Source organism: Hyperolius riggenbachi, chromosome 3, assembly GCF_040937935.1.
Source record: "Hyperolius riggenbachi isolate aHypRig1 chromosome 3, aHypRig1.pri, whole genome shotgun sequence".
Taxonomy (NCBI): Eukaryota; Metazoa; Chordata; class Amphibia; order Anura; family Hyperoliidae; genus Hyperolius; species Hyperolius riggenbachi.
This window is the reverse complement of record NC_090648.1, coordinates 9078137-9100034: the sequence shown is the minus strand read 5'-3', so window position 1 is coordinate 9100034 and position 21898 is coordinate 9078137. Positions and strand designations below refer to the sequence as shown.

At 47.2% G+C, this 21898-nt stretch overlaps 1 protein-coding gene across 1 annotated transcript in view; it reads right to left on the bottom strand.

The window, feature by feature from the left end:
* Positions 1-3634: 3634 nt before the first annotated feature.
* The window catches only part of LOC137560846 (C-type lectin domain family 10 member A-like), a 96342-nt gene continuing 78078 nt past the window's right edge, over positions 3635-21898 (bottom strand). The window contains exons 5-6 of the mRNA XM_068271991.1: positions 10123-10229; positions 3635-4245 (exon numbers count right to left, since the gene is read on the bottom strand). Of these exons, the coding sequence (XP_068128092.1) occupies positions 4098-4245; positions 10123-10229 (255 nt within the window). The 3' untranslated portion in view covers positions 3635-4097. The remainder of the gene's footprint in view (positions 4246-10122; positions 10230-21898) is intronic.

Here is a 21898-nt window from a genome sequence, read left to right as displayed (position 1 = left end):
TAGAAATAAATTGATAAATTGTATAAACATGCTTTAAGAGAAACAAAAGAAAATAATAGGTTGTACAGTGAGCCAGTCTGCTTGCTACCATCCCCTTGAAAATCAACAGGCACATTTTTATTTGCTTTTTTAGGTTCCACCCATGTTTATGAATATTAATCCCAATCATCCAGTAAACAATTGTGCAAAGTATGAGAACCCTACCATTAACAGTGTAAGAATGGCTGCAGTTTACATTTTCCCAGGGACATTTATTTTTTACTCCACCCTATTTTTGTAACCTTGACACACAGTCAGGGCCGGATTTAGGCCTAGGCCGCCTAGGCCATGGCCTAGGGAACCACAGGAGGAAGGACACCAAAGCAGCAGACTAAACTGGTGCAGCATTTATGTTACACACAATATAGCTTTATCCTTAAAAGATGATTTATGAAGTTCTATTCTTATATAAAGAACTTAAAGTAGATATATCTTAATCCTTCAAAGCTTGATAATTACTTCTAAGCTTGCAATTGCGTTTGAATAGTAAAACTTATAGCATAGAAAAAAAGTTATCTAAAAACTCAAAAAACTGCTGAAGTTTAAAAAGACAAGTCTTAACTTTTGCATAGACTAATTGTCAAAGAATTCACCAAGAATAATTGCATATTACCTCTCTTGGGTTTCAGAATCACTTCTGTGAGAAGGATAAACGTCGACCTAGGATGTTTCAATCAGCTAGGGCATCAGGCAATGAATAAATATACAGCCTGAAAACTCTCTTTTTATAGAGAATTTCTCCCAAGAAATGATATAAGGGACTTTCCAAACTATGACTTGTTTATAACATCTCTTCAATACTATCTCATTTTTAACTTTGTAGGAATAAACAGCTCACTTCCAATAATAACATTGAAAAGTACACAATCTAATTTTGATTTTGCCCGTACTCACCGATCTTGAAATTCACTCAATTTATCTGCAAACCATTTAACATTTTGTATACAGTCTGGCTAGGGGTATGATCAGTTCTCTGCATTAATATGAGATTCTGACATGTTATAACGCAAAATTTCGCGTGAAGCACTTTTCACAGCGTGCTAACAGTAAGTACCGTTTTGTGACTCAAGCCCATAATGTGCATAACCAGAAGGATATTTTCACCTGAGCTTAAGCTTAAGTGTCCGTTTATTTCTTCCCTTACTTTTTTATTTTTATACTGCGCTACTATTGTCTCTATAATGATTTTAATGATTTTCTGTATATATTAATTATTTATATTGCATTCATAATAAAAGACTTCTAAAAGTCATTTATTTGTTCAGCTACCCCTGCTATTCAGCCACACAGAAAGAATCCTAGCCTTCTGAAAAGTCGCTACTACTGTTGATAGCCAGATAAAATTGAGTGTGTTTTAACCATTTTATTTGCAGGTATTAGTATCAGTGAGGTAAGGTCTTCTGCCCGTCTGCAGAAGTGGTGGCAGTTTTATACCCTGAAATAGTGTGTAATCTGTGTTACTGTAACTCACAAACTCCCTTCTAGCCTGTCTGCCGCCGAAATTCCAGTGGTTTCTGTGCACCGATTGTGATCACCGATTGCATGGTCTGTGTGCTGGAACCGATTGGAAGGCATTGTGTGGTCTGGCCACCAGGGGGCGTGTGACAGTGTCTCTAATACTTTTAGCCATAGACCCGGAACAAGTATGTAGCAGATCATATACTCTGACTCAGTTGACTCTGGTGTAACTGGATTAGCAGGCATGTGCACGAGCGGCGGATATTTTAAATTGTCTGTTGGTCCAATGAGAGGGACCGACAGGATGCTGTAATACTACTGGCAGTCCAGAGCTAAAGACCACATCATTTTTATATACTTTTCATTCCTTCAATGAATAAATGAATAATTCTTTGAGTTGATGCACAATGATGCAGTTTATTTTGACAGGAATATTGCAATACAGAATATGATTCTCATATGCACACACAACCTGTAAGCATAATCTTATGAAAGGAAAGCAAACCCGTATGCACATTTCTAAACAACACAACAGAAAAATAAAATGCTGGCACTGCAAAGCTTGCAACATAATCCCGCTACAATTACATTATAATCAACTGGTGTTCCTGCATCTCATCTCTTTGGTGTAGCCTTCAAAGGAGCTGATCGGCCATAAGTCTGTCTGTATCCAGCACCCAGCAGCCAGCCCCAGATCCACCTGCACTGGTATGTCACATTCTGGCATAAGTCTATCTGTACTCAACACCCAGCCCTGATCCACCCACTCTCCCTCTGATACGTTACATTCTGGCATAAGTCTATCTGTACCCAACACCCAGCCCTGGATCCACCCACTCTCCCTCTGATACGTTACATTCTGGCATAAGTCTATCTGTACCCAACACCCAGCCCTGGATCCACCCACTCTCCCTCTGATACGTTACATTCTGGCATAAGTCTATCTGTACCCAGCAGCCAGCACTTGCTCAACCCACTCTGGAATGTCACATTCTGGCATAAGTCTATCTGTGCCCAGCACCCAGCAGGCAGAACTTGCTCCACCAACCCTGTTATGTCACTCTCTGGCATAAGTCTGTCTGTAACCCGCAGCCAGCCCTGAATCGACCCACTGTGGTATGCTACATTCTGGCATAAGTCTATCTGTACCCAGCCCTGGACCCATCCACTCTGGTATGCTACATTCTGGCATAAATATCTGTACCCAGCCCTGGATCCCTCTGCACCTCCCACGCTGCGTTCTAATCCAGCGTCACGTGACTATACACTTCCTCCTTCAACCCGGAATGAGGAAGTATATGTAATCACGTGACATTGGATTGGAACGCAGCGTGGGAGGTGCCGAGGGACGGAGCAAGAAGATGGCTGATGGGTAAGATTGACCCCCCTCGGCCACCCGCACAGCTGCTGTAATTAGCAGGATGAAATTCAAATAGCCCTATTCGAATTTCATCTGAATGCAAAGTTGAGAACATCCCTGACAGAAAATGCCGGATGCTTCTGTTTTTCTCTGTTACCATTGTATGCTAATTTATGTAGCTTGAGAGTGGGCCAGTTGAATTAAGCCGCAGTAGGTTTTAATTGGTCCATTTCAAGCACCATTCAATTACATATCATTTACCATCCCTAACCAATGGCCTTTTATTAGCCCCACCTCCTTTTATGTGAAGTCCCTCCCAAAACTAATTTTTATATGTAGAATCCACTTTTGTTCCCAGATTTAGGTAGCACCCATGGGCAGCACACACTACCATTGAAAAGCAGCATCCCACCACCCATGTACAGCACTCATTTTCACCCCCTCCTTATTAAATTTGGAAGCCCCTCCCACATTTATGAACATTGCCCCTCCCCCATCCATGTGCACCCCCCCCCCCTTATAGCAGGACAACCAGTGTTAGCTATCAGTCAGAGTTTGGGTCATGGCTTGGGTAGAGACTGCAGACAAGACGTGAGATGTTGGCATTGTTGGGTTGTTGAAGGTCTCAGCTTCTCCTGCAGGAGGGACTTGCTCTGTATAAGCACAGCAGGGGAGGAAGATTAGTGAATAGCAAGCTGAGCTGTTATCTGAGGTTTGGCTCCTCCCACATTTATGAGCAGTGCCCCTCCCCCATCCATGTGCACCCCCCCCCCCCCTTATAGCAGGACAACCAGTGTTAGCTATCAGTCAGAGTTTGGGTCATGGCTTGGGTAGAGACTGCAGACAAGACGTGAGATGTTGGCATTGTTGGGTTGCTGAAGGCCCCAGCTTCTCCTGCAGGATGGACTTGCTCTGTATAAGCACAGCGGAGGAGGAAGATTAGCAAATAGCAGGCTGAGCTGTTATCTGAGGTTTGGCTCCTCCCACATTTATGAGCAGTGCCCCTCCCCCATCCATGTGTATCCCCCCTTATATCAGGACAACCAGTGTTAGCTATCAGGCAGAGTTTGAGTCATGGCTTGGGTAGAGACTGCAGACAAGACTTGAGATGTTGGCATTGTTGAGTTGCTGAAGGCCCCAGCTTCTCCTGCAGGATAGACTTGCTCTGTATAAGCACAGCGGGGGAGGAAGATTAGCGAATAGCAGGCTGAGCTGTTATCTGAGGTTTGGCTCCTGCAGATTAATATAATCTCTTCTCACAGACATACTGATGGACCCGGTCACAGTGATCATCATTCCAACCAGTTCCACTTCTCATCTCAGCACAGTCTTCTCCTCCCCCAAGACCATGGCCTTTCCAGTTATCAGGCTGACTAGGCCTCCAGAACCTGCAAGAATCATGCAACATGAATGACTGGACTGAGAAGAGTAATGCGTTCATTTTAGCTACAGCAAAAAATTGTCAGCAGGTTGTGAGGGTGGGGCTTCTGCTGGTACTTGTGGGCGGGGCATAAGAAAAACAGCCCTGGAGGTCTATTCTTTAGTAAATGGCTGTTAATAGGCATCTAGAACATGTATTGTAATAAAGTAGGTCATTTGGATGTGATCAGCAGCTGTTGCAACTTGGTGCCACTGTAGATCGCATTGCAAACTTGCAGCTATGGTGCACCGGGGTCTACTTTGGGTGTGGGTGCCTGGCCATGATATAGCTGAGCACACAGAACAGTAATGATATCAGCTAAACTGTTGTAAAAGGTTAGTGAAGGGGGTAGGAACAGGGTTCAATTATAATAACACCAAGCAAAGAAGATATTAGTGCTAAGCATGATGGGGGGGGGGGGGGGGGGGAGGTAGTGTTAGATGCAGAGGGGGGGAGGATAGTGATAGTGAACAATGACAAATTCAATACCATTTCTATAGCACTTTTCTCCCCTTGGACTCAAAGCGCTTAGGCTCTCGCACATTCACTAAATGGTAGTAGGATGAATTATTATTATTATTATTATTATTTATACAGCGCTGACATCTTCCGCTGCACTGTACACAGTATATAGTCATGTCACTAACTGTCCCTCAGAGGAGCTCACAATCTAATCCCTGCCATAGTCCTATGTGTATGTATGTATGTGTAGTGTATGTATCGTAGTCTAGGGCCAATTTAGGGAGGAGCCAATAACCTATTTGTATGTTTTTGGGATGTGGGAGGAAACCCACACAGACACAGGGAGAACATAAATACTTCTTGCAGATGTTGACCTGGCTGGGACTCAAACCAGGGACCCAGCACTGCAAGGCAAGAGTATTATGCCACCGTGCTGCCCATTATTTTATTTTATTTTATTTTGTTTTGTTTTGTTTTGTGTTAACATAACAAAATTATACTTCTGCAAATGCCAAACTGAACAGGTGGGTTTTCAGTCTGGATTTAAACACGTTCAGAGATGGAGCTGTCCTGATCTGCTGAGGTAAGGAGTTCCAGAACGTAGGGGCAGCATGACAGAAGGCTCTGGGACCAAAAGCTTTCAAGTGGACTCTGGGTATGACTAGATTATTAGAACCTGTGGATCTGAGAATGCGGGGATTGCTACGCAGCTGCAACATATCTTTCATGTATCCAGGGCACAGATTATGTAGTGATTTATTTGTCAATAGGCGGATCCTGAATAGGAGCCTCCATTTTATAGATAGCCAGTGAAGGGAGTGCAAGACCGTTGTTGTGTGGCAGTGATGAGGTTAGCTAGTTAACATTGATAGATGTGGAGTGGAGGGAGAATAGTGTTAGATGTGAAAAGGGGAGAATAGTGTCAGGCGTGGAGGGGGTGGTTTTAGATGTGTAGGGGGGAGGTTAGTGTTAGGAGTGGAAGGGAGTAGTATTAGGAGTGGAGAGGTTGGAGGTTTGTATTAGATGTGGAAAGGGGGAGGATAGTGTTAGAATTGGAGAGGAAGGAGGATAATGTTAGATGTGGAGAGGGGGGAGGTTAGTGTTAGGAGTAGAGAGGGGGGAGGTTAGTGTTAGTAGTGGAGGGGGGTGGGTAGTGTAAGATTTGGAGAGGGAGAGGACAGTGTTAGATGTGGAGAGGGGGGAGGTTAGTGTTAGATGTGGAGAGGGGGGGTAGTGTTAGATGTGGAGAGGGAGAGGATAGTGTTAGATGTAGAGAGGTGGGAGGTTAGTGTTAGATGTGGAGAGGTGGAGGTTAGTGTTAGATGTAGAGAGGTGGGAGGTTAGTGTTAGATGTGGAGAAGGGGGAGGTTAGTGTTAGATGTGGAGAGGGAGAGGATAGTGTTAGATGTGGAGAGGTGGGATGTTAGTGTTAGATGTGGAGAGGGGGAAGGATAGTGTTAGGAGTGGAGAGGGGGAGGTTAGTGTTAGATATGGAGAGGGGGGAGGAGGTAAGTGTTAGATGTGGAGAGGGGGAGGTTAGTGTTAGATGTGGAGAGGGGGGAGGGTTAGTGTTAGATGTGGAGAGGGGGGAGGTTAGTGTTAGATGTGGAGAGGGGAGGTTAGTGTTAGATGTAGAGAGGGGGAGGTTAGTGTTAGATGTGGAGATGGTGGAAGTTAGTGTTAGATGTAGAGAGGGGGATGTTAGTGTTAGATGTGAGAGGGGGGAGGTTAGTGTTAGATGTGGAGAGGGGGAAGGATAGTGTTAGATGTGGAGAGGGGGAGGATAGTGTTAGATGTGGAGAGAGGGGGAGGTTAGTGTTAGATGTGGGAGGGGGGAGGTTAGTGTTAGATGTGGAGAGGAGAGGATAGTGTTAGATGTAGAGAGGGGGGAGGTTAGTGTTAGATGTAGAGAGGGGGAGGTTAGTGTTAGTTGTGGAGAGGGGCGGAGGTTAGTGTTAGATGTAGAGAGGGGGAGGATAGTGTTAGATGTGGAGAGGGGGAGGTTAGTGTTAGATGTGGGGAGGGGAGGTTAGTGTTAGATGTGGGGAGGGAGAGGATAGTGTTAGATGTGGAGAGGTGGATGTTAGTGTTAGATGTGGAGAGAGAGAGAGAGAGAGAGAGAGAGAGAATGATTTAAGTCCCCACATCATCAATAAGTTTGTAGGTTGGAGGTTGGAGGTTTGTATTAGATGTGGAAAGGGGGGAGGATAGTGTTAGAATTGGAGAGGAAGGAGGATAATGTTAGATGTGGAGAGGGGGGAGGTTAGTGTTAGGAGTGGAGAGGGGGAAGGTTAGTGTTAGTAGTGGAGGGGGGTGGGTAGTGTAAGATTTGGAGAGGGAGAGGACAGTGTTAGATGTGGAGAGGGGGAGGTTAGTGTTAGATGTGGTGAGGGGGGGGGGTAGTGTTAGATGTGGAGAGGGAGAGGATAGTGTTAGATGTGGAGGGGGGGGTTAGTGTTAGTTGTAGAGAGGTGGGAGGTTAGTGTTAGATGTGGAGAAGGGGGAGGTTAGTGTTAGATGTGGAGAGGGAGAGATAGTGTTAGATGTGGAGACTGGAGAGGTGGGATGTTAGTGTTAGATGTGGAGAGGGTGAAGGATAGTGTTAGGAGTGGAGAGGGGAGGTTAGTGTTAGATATGGAGACGGGGAGGAGGTAAGTGTTAGATGTGGAGCAGGGGGAGGTTAGTGTTAGATGTGGAGAGGGGGGAGGGTTAGTGTTAGATGTGGAGAGGGGGGAGGTTAGTGTTAGATGTGGAGAGGGGGAGGTTAGTGTTAGATGTGGAGATGGTGGAAGTTAGTGTTAGATGTAGAGAGGGGGATGTTAGTGTTAGATGTGGAGAGGGGAGGTTAGTGTTAGATGTGGAGAGGGGGAAGGATAGTGTTAGATGTGGAGAGGGAGGATAGTGTTAGATGTGGAGAGTGGGGAGGTTAGTGTTAGATGTGGAGAGGAGGGAGGTTAGTGTTAGATGTGGAAAGGGAGAGGATAGTGTTAGATGTAGAGAGGGGGGAGGTTAGTGTTAGATGTAGAGAGGGGGAGGTTAGTGTTAGTTGTGGAGAGGGGCGGAGGTTAGTGTTAGATGTAGAGAGGGGGAGGATAGTGTTAGATGTGGAGGAGGGGGAGGTTAGTGTTAGATGTGGGGAGGGGGAGGTTAGTGTAGATGTGGGAGGGAGAGGAAGTGTTAGATGTGGGAGAGGTGGGATGGTAGTGTTTGATGTGGAGAGGGGAAGGATAGTGTTAGACGTGGAGAGGGGGGAGGTTAGTGTTAGATGTGGAGAGGGAGTGGATATGTGTTAGATGTGGGAGGTGGAGGTTAGGGGGTAGATGGTAGAGAGGGGGAGGTTAGGGTTAGATGGGGGAGAGGGGGAGGGTGAGTGTTAGAGGTGAGAGTGGGGAGGTTAGTGTGAGAGTGTGGAGGAGGGAGAGGAGAGGTGTGGAGATGTGGGGAGGTGGGGGAGGGGTTAGGGGGTTGGAGTGTAGAGAGGGGGGAGGGTAGGGTGAGGGGTGGGGGGGGGGGGGGGTGTGTGAGATGGTGGGGAGGGGGAGGGTGAGGGGGTAGGAGTGTGGAGTGGGAGAGGGATAGGTTAGATGTGGAGAGGTGGGATGTGGTGGGGAGAGGGGAGAGGGGGGAAGGATAGAGTTAGGAGTGGAGAGGGGGAGGGTGAGGTGATGGGGAGAGGGGGGAGGTGTGTGTTAGAGGTGGTGAGGGGGGGTGTTGGGTGTGTGGTGGTTGGAGGGGGTGGGTGGGTGAGTGTGGGTGTGGGGGGGTGGGGAGGGGTGAGAGTGGTGTGGGGGGTGTTAGGTGTTAGATGTGGTGTGGGGGTGGGTGTGGTGGATGTGGGGGACGTGGGGGGGTGCGTGTGGGTTGTGTTAGATGTGGAGAGGGGGGGGTGGTTGTGTTAGATGTGGAGTGGGGGGAGTTAGTGTTAGTGTGGAGGGGTGGATGTAGTGTTAGGTGTGGGGTGGGGTGTGAGGGTTAGTGTTGTATGGGGTGGGGGTGGGTTAGTGTTAGGTTTGGAGGGGGGTGATAAGTGTTGTGTGGGTGTGGGGGTGGTGTGTTGTATTAGGTGTGGGGGGGGGAGGATAGTGTTAGATGTGGAGGGGGGGTGGTAGTGTTGGTGTGAAGGGGGAGGTTAGTGTGGTGTGGAAGGGGGGAGGTTAGTGTTAGATGTGGAAAGGGGGGAGGTTAGTGTTAGATGTGGAGAGTGGGAGAGTATAGTATTAGATGCGGAGAGGGGGAGGTTAGTGTAAGATGTGAGGAAGGTAGGTGTTAGATGTGGAGAGCAGTGGTGCTCATCCAATATTCGGTATCCGAACTACCCAGATAATCCGAACTTTTTCCACTATCCATTCTTTGAATAGCAATTTGGATATTTTTTAAAATCTGAATATACTATCCGAGAAAACTCGGATTTCCATCTGAGATAGAGAGATTTCCCAAGAGAAAGAGAGAGAGAAAGAGAGAGAGAGAGCAGAGAGAGAGAGAGAGAGAGGGCTGGTGCACACCGAGCGGCTTTTTGGGCGTTTTCAGATCCGCTTGCGGCTGCGGATCCGCTTGGTCAATGTATCTCAATGGGTGTGGTGCACACCAGAGCGGGAGGCGTTTTGCAGAAACGAAAAATGCCGGGGTGAGGCATTTTTTGGATTTCGGATGCGTTTCTGCCTCAATGTTAAGTTTAGGAAAAAACGCAAACCGCTCTGAAAAACGCCTGTTCAGAGCGGTTTTGCTGGCGTTTTTGTTACTGTTCAGTAACAGCTTTACTGTAACAATATATGAAATGTACTATACTGAAATCCGCTGCAGCAATCCGCAAAACGCTAGCAAAACGCCATAGAAAAATAAAGAAAAGCGTTTCAAAATCTGCTAGCATTTTGCGGATCTGCTAGCGGGTTTTGGTGTGCACCAGGCGAGAGAGAGAGAGAAAGATTTAAGTCCCCACATCATCAATAAGTTTTTCCCTTTAAAAAAACATGATGCTACATGCCTCATTTACCCTAAAAAAAAATTTTTACAAGGAATTTAAAGCACACTACCGGTTTCCTATCCGGATATCCAAATCCGGGCAGATATCAGGGATACTGGTTTTGGATATCTGATTCCGATTCGGATTCCAAAATTTCAAACTCGGATATCCGATTTGGATATCTAGGGTATCCGGATCCGAATTCAATCCAGATTTGAAAAGGGGTATCCGAACAGCACTGGTGGATAGAGTGTAGAATAGTGTTAGATGTGGAGAGGGGGCAGGATAGTGTTAGATTTGGAGGGGGTAGTATTAAATATGGAGAGGGGAGGATAGTGTAAGGAGGAGGGGGTAAATGTTAGGAGTTAGAGGGGGAGATAGATGTTATGAGGGGTAAGATGACACTGGGGGGCGGTGCCTTACTTTGGACAGGAGTCATACGAGGTCCCATCCACCCACTTCCAAGCTCCATCCTGATCCGTCAGGCCGATCCATGTGGCTTCGCCTTTTGAAAACTGATGTATAAAATTCTTAAAAAAAGAAAAAAACAGAACGATTACCTTGTGACATATAATTCATTTATAATCACTGCATGTACTCTGCTGTGCTGAGGAGAAGTTCCCTGATGAGGAACACCAGGGCCAAACTTATGGCAGCCTCCATATTCCTCTCGACAGCGGGGTAACTGAGGAGCTTGGGGCCCCGATGCAAATTTACATGAAACTCCATTCACTGTATTGATGTGGAGCCCCAAAAAATACCAAGGACAAGCTGCATTGTCAGAGAGATGTAAGCAGGGGAGGGGGGAGCTGCAGTGTCAGAGAGGTGTAAGCAGGGGAGGGGACAGCTGCAGTGTAATAGAGGTGTAAGCAGGGGAGGGGACAGCTGCAGTGTCAGAGAGGTGTAAGCAGGGGAGGGGACTGCCACAGTGTCAGAGAGGTGTAAGCAGGGGAGGGGACAGCTGCAGTGTCAGAGAGGTGTAAGCAGGGGAGGGGACAGCTGCAGTGTCAGAGGTGTAATCAGAGTAAGGAAACAGTTAAGGATTACTACTATTCAATGCACATATAGAGGTGATCATTACCACCATAACACAAAAATAGTAACATAGATAAAGGACGGTCCCTAGTGGGCCCCTCTGGTCGCAGCTTCTGCACCCCCTAGTGCTACGCCCCTGCCTCTCGTTACAGGTGTCCTTTAATCAGAATCAGAATCAGAATTAAAGAGAACCCGAGGTGGGTTTTAAAACCATTATCTGCATACAGAGGCTGGATCTGCCTATACAGCCCAGCCTCTGTTGCTATCCCAAACCCCCCTAAGGTCCCCCTGCACTCTGCAATCCCTCATAAATCACAGCCACGCTGCTGACACACAGGGTGTCGCAGCGGGCTGTGTTTATCTCTATAGTGTCAGTCTCCTGCTCTCCCCGCCTCCTGCAGAACTCCAGTCCCCGCCTGCATCCCTTCCCTCCCCCGCTGATTAGAGGGAATGGAGGGGAACAGGGACCGGAGCTCTGCAGGTGGCGGGGGAGCAGCCAAGACTGACACTACAGCTGTAAACACAGCCTCACAGCATGGCTGTGATCTATGTCTGATTGCAGAGTGCAGGGGGACATTAGGGGGGTTTGAAATAGCAACAGAGGCTGGGCTGTATAGGCAGATCCAGCCTCTGTATGTAGATAACATTTTCAAACACACCTCGGGTTCTCTTTAAAGAGAGTCTGAAGCGAGAATAAATCTCGCTTCAGACCTCATAGATAGAAGGGGCATATGTGCCCCTGCTAAACCGCCGCTATCCCGCAGCTTAACGGGGGTCCCTTCAGCCCCAAATCCCCTCCGTTCAGCCGGGGAGTGCTTCCGCATTGGGGCAGGGCTAACCGCCGCAGCCCTGCCTCATGCGCGTCTATCAGACGCGTACCTCCGCCTCTCCCCGCCCCTCTCAGTCTTCCTTCACTGAGAGGGGCGGGGGAGAGGCGGCGATGCGCCGCTGATAGACGCGACTAGAGGCAGGGCTGCAGCCGTTAGCCCTGCCTCTAGGAGCAGCAAAATCTACGACCAATTTGGTCGTTGATTTTGCGGGGGTGGGTTTGGGGGTGAAGGGACCCCCGTTTAGCCGCGAGATAGCAGCATTTTAGCAAGGGCACATATGCCCCTGCTAACTATGAGCTCTGAAGCGAGAATTATTCTCGCTTCAGAGTCTCTTTAAAGAGACTCTGTAACAAAAAAAAACTATCTGGGGGCCCCAATGAGGCGTCCCTGTTCTCTGAAGCTTGAGGGTATCCAGCACCCCCCCGCCCCCCGCCTTCCCTGCACAATTGCCTCAACAAGGCTTGACAAGCTGTGATATATTTACCTACCGTGATACAGCGCAGGCGCACTAGTGGCTCTTCCTTTGGGCTAAGGCGGAAATAGCCGAGCCTGGTCGATCAGCTCCACTGCGCAGGCGCAAAGGACTTCGCAGATACGATCGGCCTAAGGCAGAAATAGCCGAGCCATTAGTGCGCCTGTGCAGGATTGTGGTAGGTAAATTATTAGCTCACTGCAATTCGGGGGTCCCGGCACTCAAACGGAGGGACAGAGGAGGATGGGGGAAGCCTCGTTAGGATCCAGAAGCTTCCCTCTCCCAAGATAAGGATCCCCAGAGGGGTTTTTACATTTCAGATTCTCTTTAAGAGTGGACTTCGTAGCACATTAGACAATTGTAAAGAGGCGCCCTAATCGTAGATAAAAGCATCTAAAAACAGTTTAAAATTGACAAAAACGTGAGGTAGCTTTCCGCAATGACGACAAATCTTTGTAATAAACAAAAGATTTATTATAGCACAGGCAACGCGTTTCGCGGGTCCAAGCCCGCTTCCTCAGGCCAATAGCAGTGTCAAGCTAAATGAAATATTTAGCCAATGATTTGTCGTCATTGAGGTAAGTTACCTCACGTTTTTGTCAATTTTAAACTGTTTTTAGATGCTTTTATCTACGATTAGGGCGCCTCTTTACAATTGTCTAGTGCATCTTGTACCCCCATACGTGTCCCGTTTGAGGGGTGGAGACAGACCACGCGTGGTGTACACCACGGTGGAAACCTGTCCCCCTTTTTTCCCAAGGAGTGCGACCGCATCCAGGTCCTCCTCGGTGACCTCCCCGAGTGGAGTCGGGTTTATTGTCTCCACCTGCTTCCTGCGTCGGTTGCCCCTCTGCAACCTACCTTTGTGAGTAGATCTTTACTTACTACAATTACCCGATTGTATTGACGTACTGCACCATTGGGCTCCCCGTTTTGTTCCCTGTGTCTTTTTTCAGAAGGTGTCCTGACACCCACTCAGTGCTGGTCGTAATGGAAAAATCTACGCTTACGGATCATTCCGCGTAATTTTACGCTATTACGCATTACGCAATTACGGTTACGACGCAGGAAATTATCTACGGTACAGCACTGTAATTACGCGTAAACTTACGAAGTTACGCGTAAGGATACCGTAAGCATAGCATTGAACTTCGCATCTCCGCGTAGCAATCGTAACCGTATGCGTAACATTGTGCTCGCATGCGGATTTTCTTTACGCGTTAGCCGTGAGTGTACTGCGCATGTGCGCACCCGATTCCCACCGATGCGTATGGTGTAGTCGGCAGGCGTACAACCTTCCGTATCCGCTATGCAACCAATGCGCGTGCGCATGCGTACTTTGCCTCCGTACGCGTACGTACACGCGTACGTCACAAGCGGAAGTTTTGATTGGCTGATGCGTAGAGACAGGAAGTTGGCCAGAGCAGGCACCGGCAAACGCGTGGAGAGGACGCATCACACGCATCACACACACAGCACTGCCAGTCTGCCATCAAGATGTCTCCCAAAATCCCCCTCAGGATGAAAGTCATGCTAATTGAGGTAAGCAATCTATTAACAGAATGTATAGTTTTTGGCTACTGTTTCTGACTGCATTTCTCTAATCTTTATATGTCCCATCATGTAAAAGGATATCATAGGTGTTGTAGTAGAGAATTGTTTTTAGTTTATCTCTGTAACTTTGCATTTGTAGCAGTACTGTTAATAGTAGAGTGAGACATATTCACTACAGTGACCTGTTTTTTCTGGTTCCAACCTGGGATAAGTGAAGGTGGGGGGTGGGCTGTGGACGGCTGGGGAGGGGGTCGCAGCGTGCCGGAAAACGGGCCTGGGGGGCGTGTGCGGCGCGCATAGTGCGGGGCGCACTATGCGCGCCGCACACGCCCCCCAGGCCCGTTTGTTTTCTGCTAAAATGTGGCCTAAATTGCGTTTGTTTTCTGCTAAAATTTGGCCTAAATTGCGTTTGTTTTCTGCTAAAATGTCTATATTTGCTGCTTTGGGGTTACGGTTACGCTCCGCCCATACAATGTCATGACCACGCCCATTTTTTGGCGCCCCGCCAAAAAATGGGTGTGGTCATGACATTGTATGGGCGGAGCGTAACCGTAACCCCAAAGCAGCAAATATAGACATTTTAGCAGAAAACAAACGCAATTTAGGCCAAATTTTAGCAGAAAACAAACGCAATTTAGGCCACATTTTAGCAGAAAACAAACGCACTTTGGGCCACATTTCAACAGAAAATGAACGCACTTTGGGCTGCATTTCAGCAGAAAATAAACGCAATTTGGGCCACATTTCAGCAGAAAGTAAACGCAATTTGGGCCATATTTTAGCAGAAAACAAACTCAATTTGGGCCACATTTTAGCAGGGAAAAAAATCGCAATTTGGGCCACATTTCAGGCAAGCATCACGCAAGGCCTTTCAGCCCGCACGTCATCCCCAATCCAACCAAAAACAGTATTGCCAGGCACAACAGCCAGTAGAGGAGAATTGAGAATCCAGGTGAGAGGTGTCTACCATATTAAGGGGGCATTCTGCCTATTTATGTGAAATCCTGTCTATTTATGTGCCTCATGACTGCTGAATTTGTCTTGTTGGGGGCCTCATGATTGCTGAATTTGTCTTGTTGAAGGCCTCACGATTTTTTGGGGGCCTCAAGATTGCTGAATTTGTCTTGTTGGGGGCATCATGATTGCTGAATTTGTCTTGTTGGGGGTCTCAAGATTGCTGAATGTGTCTTGTTGGGAGCCTGATGATTTCTTGGGGGCCTCATGATTGCTACATTTGTCTTGTTGGGGGCCTCTGGGAAAAGCTGAATCATTATCCTATGAGACAATAGCATTAAACCTACATTTTTGCTTTTTAAAACGGAAAATAAAACTGTGAGGTTCTAAAAAACGAATACATTTTTCAGGAGTAGGATGAAAGAAATTGTTTATCTTCACAGTTTATTTGCAACTTGGATTTTCAATAATGTTCATGTATGAGTTAAAACGTTTGTATGAAGTTTTAAATTGCTGTTGCCACTTTGCGATAGATAAATTGACTTTTGGGTTGCAGTTTGGGCACTCGGCCTCCAAAAGTTTCGCCACCACTGTCCTAATCTAATGTTCCACATTGCTAAGTAAACTAAAATTTGTCGCCACCCATGGCCACACCCACATTCTGGTCCATGGCCGCACCCATTTTGGGGGGCGGCGCGTACGTGCGCCGCACAACATAACCCTCAGGTTTTTCGACGCACACATCTTCTCTAAAATTTGCGGCGCACCACTTCTTCCCTGCCTTTTTGCACCCCCCCCCCCCCCCTGGAAAATTTTGTGCGGACGCCCATGGCTATGACCTCGCACAAAGTCTATGGACGCCGCGGCCAGTTCATGGAATCCATTCAATTATATATTTGATGCTTGCTGTCACAGGATCTTCTCTGTCAGTCCAATCACACATGAAATGAAATGATGTAGTTATTATGGCTAGCAATGTCAGCAGTTAAAGGTGGCACTAGTCATCGTTGATCCCTAGTATCTGCCCGAAGTCATAGTTGGTTGCTTCCCACAATTTTTGAAAACTGTCATTATGAATAATATTATAATCTTTTACATTATGCTGTAAGTAAGAAGATTCTTAATTAATGAAGGTATAATACAGTGGTCATTAATACTGTAATATTTCTTTTCCAGGAATTTACAAGAGGCCGTTATGACCTCACCACCGCGAGGGAGAAGCGGGGCGTGGTGAGAAGGGTGCAGGGGATCCTGAGGGCCGAGTACCGGCGGGACCTCACCACCAAGCAGGTCCAAATGCTCTGGAGCGACCTAAAGAGGAGGGACCAGGACCTGCTCAGGCGGGTGGTTGCTCAAATTGGATGTAAGTCAGCAAACTATTAGTTTATGTATGTCTATTTTGGGTTTTATATGCTGTATGTATTTATCCTAAAAAATAATTCCATGGGCTGAATACTATAGAGTTGTGCAGTATGTACAGTTAAAGTATATATCCGTAAGGTATTCACAGTGCAGCACTTTTCCCAAATTTTGTTTTGTTAGGGGCTTATTCCAAAATGGGTTAAAACATATTATTTTGTGCTCCTGTGTGGGCATAGTGATGATATTTGTGCAATATGTACTGATTATACTGCATTCATGCAAATAAAGTTATTAAAAAAAATGGGCCCCTAGGCTTAACATTGGTTTTTGATAACCACTGATGATCAATTAACTTCTTTTTTTTTTTTAGAAAAATTTGATAGGTGCTGTCGTCCATCTGGACCCTATATCCTCTCCAGGCCCTAGGCAAGTGGCTAGGTTTGCCTTGTGGATGGTCCGGCTTTGTTGCACAGCAATTTTTTTTTAAAGATCTCTCCAGAGCTATTCAATCGTATTGAAGCCTAAGCTCTTGCTGGGCCACTCAAGGACATACACAGAGTTGTCTCGGAGCCACACCATTGATATCTTGACTGTGTGCCCAGGGTCGTATTCCTACTACAAGATGAACCATTGCCCCAGTCTGCGTTCCAAGTGCTCTCTTTAAAGTGATCCTTAAGCCTGTAAAAAAAAAAAAAAAGATTTTGACTCAACTGTGGCTTCCCTGAGCCCCCTGCAGTCGATCGGTGCCCTCGCCGCCTCGCTCAGATCCTCCTGGACCCCACGGCGACCACTTCCGGTTTCGCTGTCAGGAACCGACAGGCATTGGGAACGCGAGTGATTCTTCGTGTTCCCAGCAAAAATATCGCCCCCTATGCTACTATTACGTCCCGGAGGCCGCAATAGCCGCAAAGGATCACTTTAAAGCCTATCCTAGTTTTATTTTACTGTATTGAAGAGTCATATTCTTTCATGTATAATAAATACATTAAAGGAATAAGAATATGTTTTTTTGTTCTGTGTTTAGAGTAAGGTCCTTATCAAAGTTCACTTGAAAATAGAAATAAAAGTAATTGTAGTTCAAACAATAAAGTTATTACTTTGTATCCATTTTATCATATATTTTGATTAAATTGTATTATTCATTACTCCTTACTACAGCTGCAAGTGGTGCCCGCACTGCCCGGCCCCGGGGATCCTCTGCACCCAGGCCTCCTTCTTCGTCAAGGGCCTCCTCACCTGGCCCCAGCCATCATAGCCAGAGGGCTTATCTGAAGAGCCAGGACACCGCTTTATGGTAAAATTCTCTTACTGTATGATTAACATTGCATACTATGGAAAAGCAAGTAAATGCTATGTTATATGTATTACATTACAGGTTCTTAATTTTAGGGATGATCTATGAGATTGAAATATGTACAAGTTGATGGATTGCTGGGTTTACCTATTTTGCACATTTTTTTCTACAGTTCCTCTATCAACATATACGAGGCTGAGGGGCCAGGTGAGGAGACTGACGAAGACCAAGAGGAGGCATGAGCGGGAAATCCGCTTACTTAAAAGCCAGATGCTGGAGATGCGCCAGCATATGGCGAATGTGGAGGAGGAGGTCCGCCAATTGAAGGGGACAGGGGGTAGGGTGGACTGAGGGTTTTTTTTGTTGTTGTTTTTTTTGTTTATTTTTGTTGAACATTTTTACTGCTGGCAGGTGATGTAGCTGCTGCATGGTTTTTTGGCAGTTGGAAACAGCTGTAAACAGCTATTTTCCACAATGCAGCAAGGTTCACAGACAGGAAAAAAAATCGACTCAGCAGCACTTAAAAGGCCTGGTGTTTCTTTAACAGTTTCACAGCATCAGAACTTTGTTTCTCTTATACAAGCCTCATTTTTAGCTGTACAGAAGAAAACTGCCCGGGCATTTTTCCCCTGAATCCGGGCAAAGCATGATGGGATTTCTGATGTTGTTGTTCTCGTTCTGCTGTTTTGGTGCATTTTTTTTTTTTTAACATTTTGAATTTGACATTTGAAGCCTAGGGTGTGCAGCTGGGAGGGGTGATCAGGACACAGGACAGTTGGAACTGTGTCTCCTGCTCCCTGTCACCTCCTTTCAACCAAAAAGATGGCTGCCCCCATGACAAAGATGGCTGTCCCCATGAATCACAAACATTTGACTGTTCTTTTAAAACAGGGTGGGTAAGAGATTATATTACCTATCTATTATAATTAACATAACTAATGTAACTTAATGACAGTATATTTGTTTAGGCTGAAGTTCCCCTTTAAGAAAAAAAAAAAAAAGAAAAACTTTTCACAAAAAAATAATTTTTTTTCTTAAAAAAGGATAAGTTTCTTCTCTTTTGTTGTACGATCTCTGACACTGACACATTGTGTTGGACTAAATAATCGCAAAAGAAATGCAATGACATTGTTAATACAATGCATTTCAAAAACATATATTTATGCAGAATACTTAGTTGTATGTGTCACATTGCTTGTGTGATGCAATCCCTTCATTTTGTAGATCTTCTGTGTCCAACACAAAGCACCAGTGTGCAAAATAGACATTTAAAGTGTAAAGAGTATATGTAGCAATTATTCATTGCTTTTTAGTTCTCTTTTACAGCGCATGCAGGTTCAGGCTACTCTACTTTCTTCCTCCCCTCCTCTCTGTGGCACGCGTCATAGTGCACGGAACTATGATGCGATGCAGAGAGTCGGAAAATAATTTGAGGAGACAGAGACTGCGCATGCGCTGTAAGGACCCACAGACATCATTTTTCATGTTTCAGCTCTACTTTCTGTAGGAGCCATGTTTTCAATAGCATTGAGAGTGGGCATACCGGGATGGAGAGGGATTAAGAGAGGAAGTGTATACACTTCATATACACTTGGGTATACTTAAAGGGACTCCAAGATCAAATTAAACGCAAAATGTGAACTTACCCGGGCTTTGCTGTAGCCCAGTGCTGGTCTGTAGTTCCCACGACGTACCTCCGGGTCTTCTCCCAATGCCTCTTCAGAAATGGTTGGCCGGCGGATCCTGGCGACACTCGGGCCGATTGTCGGGCTCCTTCTTCCGCATACATCACGCGTAACGTCATTACGGCGTCCGGCGTCACAGTACGACGCATGCGTGGTTTCATCGCGCATGCGCCGTACTGTCACGCCGGCCACCGTGATGACGCGAGGCGGCCGGCGTAATGACGTTACGCGTGATGTATGCGGAAGAAGGAGCCCGACACTCGGCCCGAGTGTCGCCAGAATCCGCCGGCCAACTACAGACCAACACTGGGCTACAGCAAAGCCCGGGTAAGTTCACATTTTGCGTTTAATTTGATCTTGGAGTCCCTTTAAAAACATACCCTGTGCCCCTGCTCAGTGTCCCTTTCAGGGGTTCTTTCTTTAGGGTGGGGGAGAAGAATTTGGGCCTGGTTTGCAGGCATTACAAAATACTTACCGAGCCTTCCTGAAGCTCCTAGCATGCTCCTATTGGCTTTCCGACGTACTCTGTTCACGGCAGCAGGCGTATCACTCGACTCGAGGCAGGTCAGGTAACACGCCGGCTTCCATGCAAGGAGGATGGCAGAAAGCCGCTAGGAGTTTCAGGAGGGCTGAAATATGTTGCTGGAGGTTTCAGTGAATATTTTGGAGCAGGTTTGCGTTTTTTTCTGCTGGTGGTTCAAGTAAGCAACCGACAAGCACATGAATACGGCTTCAAGTGATCACAGCTGGTGGATATTGGGGACATATGTATATACAGTATATGTATAAATAAAAATATATATATATATATATATATATATATATATATATATATATATATATATATATATATATATATATATATGCATCTGATAATAAATCTCCATGCATGTATATCTGATACACATATAAATAGAGGTAGCCAGACCTCTCCATCCAGTTAAATATAGGTAGCCAGACCTAATCCCCCACCCTCCCAAGTAATTCATAGGTACCCAGACATCTCCCCTCTCCCCCCAGTAATTCATAGGTAGCCAGACCTCTCCCCTTTCCCCCCAGTAATTCATAGGTAGCCAGACCTCTCCCCTCTCCCCCCCTGTGATTCATAGGTAGCCAGACCTCTCCCCTCTCCCCCCAGTAATTCATAGGTACCCAGAGCTCTCCCCTTTCCCCCCAGTAATTCATAGGTACCCAGACCTCTCCCCTCTCCCCCCAGTAATTCATAGGTAGCCAGACCTCTCCCCTTTCCCCCCAGTAATTTATAGGTACCCAGACCTCTCCCCTCTCCCCCCCCCCCCCCCAGTGATTCATAGGTAGCCAGACCTCTACCCTTCCCCCCAGTAATCCATAGGTAACCAGACCTGAACCCCTTCCACCCTCCCCCCAGTAAATCATAGGTAACCAGACCTGAACCCCTTCCACCCTCCCCCCAGAAATCCATAGGTAACCAGACCTGAAACCCTTCCACCCCCCCCCCCCCACTAATCCATAGGTAACAAGACCTGAACCCCTTTCCACCCTCCCCCCAGTAAATCATAGGTAACCAGACCTGAACCCCTTCCACGCTCCCCCCAGTAGTTCATAGGTAGCCAGACCTCTCCCCTTCCCCCCAGTAATCCATAGGTAACCAGACCTGAACCCCTTCCACCCTCCCCCCAGAAATTCATAGGTAACCAGACCTGAACCCCTTCCACCCTCCCCCCAGAAATTCATAGGTAACCAGACCTGAACCCCTTCCACCCTCCCCCCAGTAAATCATAGGTAACCAGACCTGAACCCCTTTCACCCCCCCCCACTAATCCATAGGTAACCAGACCTGAACCCCTTCCACCCTCCCCCAGTAAATCATAGGTAACCAGACCTGAACCCCTTCCACGCTCCCCCCAGTAGTTCATAGGTAGCCAGACCTCTCCCCCCAGTAATCCATAGGTAGCCAGACCTCTCCCCTCTCCCCCCCTGTGATTCATAGGTACCCAGACATCTCCCCTCTCCCCCCAGTAATTCATAGGTAGCCAGACCTCTCCCCTTTCCCCCCAGTAATTCATAGGTAGCCAGACCTCTCCCCTCTCCCCCCCTGTGATTCATAGGTAGCCAGACCTCTCCCCTCTCCCCCCAGTAATTCATAGGTACCCAGAGCTCTCCCCTTTCCCCCCAGTAATTCATAGGTACCCAGACCTCTCCCCTCTCCCCCCAGTAATTCATAGGTAGCCAGACCTCTCCCCTTTCCCCCCAGTAATTTATAGGTACCCAGACCTCTCCCCTCTCCCCCCCCCCCCCAGTGATTCATAGGTAGCCAGACCTCTACCCTTCCCCCCAGTAATCCATAGGTAACCAGACCTGAACCCCTTCCACCCTCCCCCCAGTAAATCATAGGTAACCAGACCTGAACCCCTTCCACCCTCCCCCCAGAAATCCATAGGTAACCAGACCTGAAACCCTTCCACCCCCCCCCCCCCCACTAATCCATAGGTAACAAGACCTGAACCCCTTTCCACCCTAACCCCAGTAAATCATAGGTAACCAGACCTGAACCCCTTCCACGCTCCCCCCAGTAGTTCATAGGTAGCCAGACCTCTCCCCTTCCCCCCAGTAATCCATAGGTAACCAGACCTGAACCCCTTCCACCCTCCCCCCAGAAATTCATAGGTAACCAGACCTGAACCCCTTCCACCCTCCCCCCAGAAATTCATAGGTAACCAGACCTGAACCCCTTCCACCCTCCCCCCAGTAAATCATAGGTAACCAGACCTGAACCCCTTTCACCCCCCCCCACTAATCCATAGGTAACCAGACCTGAACCCCTTCCACCCTCCCCCAGTAAATCATAGGTAACCAGACCTGAACCCCTTCCACGCTCCCCCCAGTAGTTCATAGGTAGCCAGACCTCTCCCCTCTCCCCCCAGTAATCCATAGGTAACCAGACCTGAACCCCTTCCACCCTCCCCCCAGAAATTCATAGGTAACCAGACCTGAACCCCTTCCACCCTCCCCCCAGTAAATCATAGGTAACCAG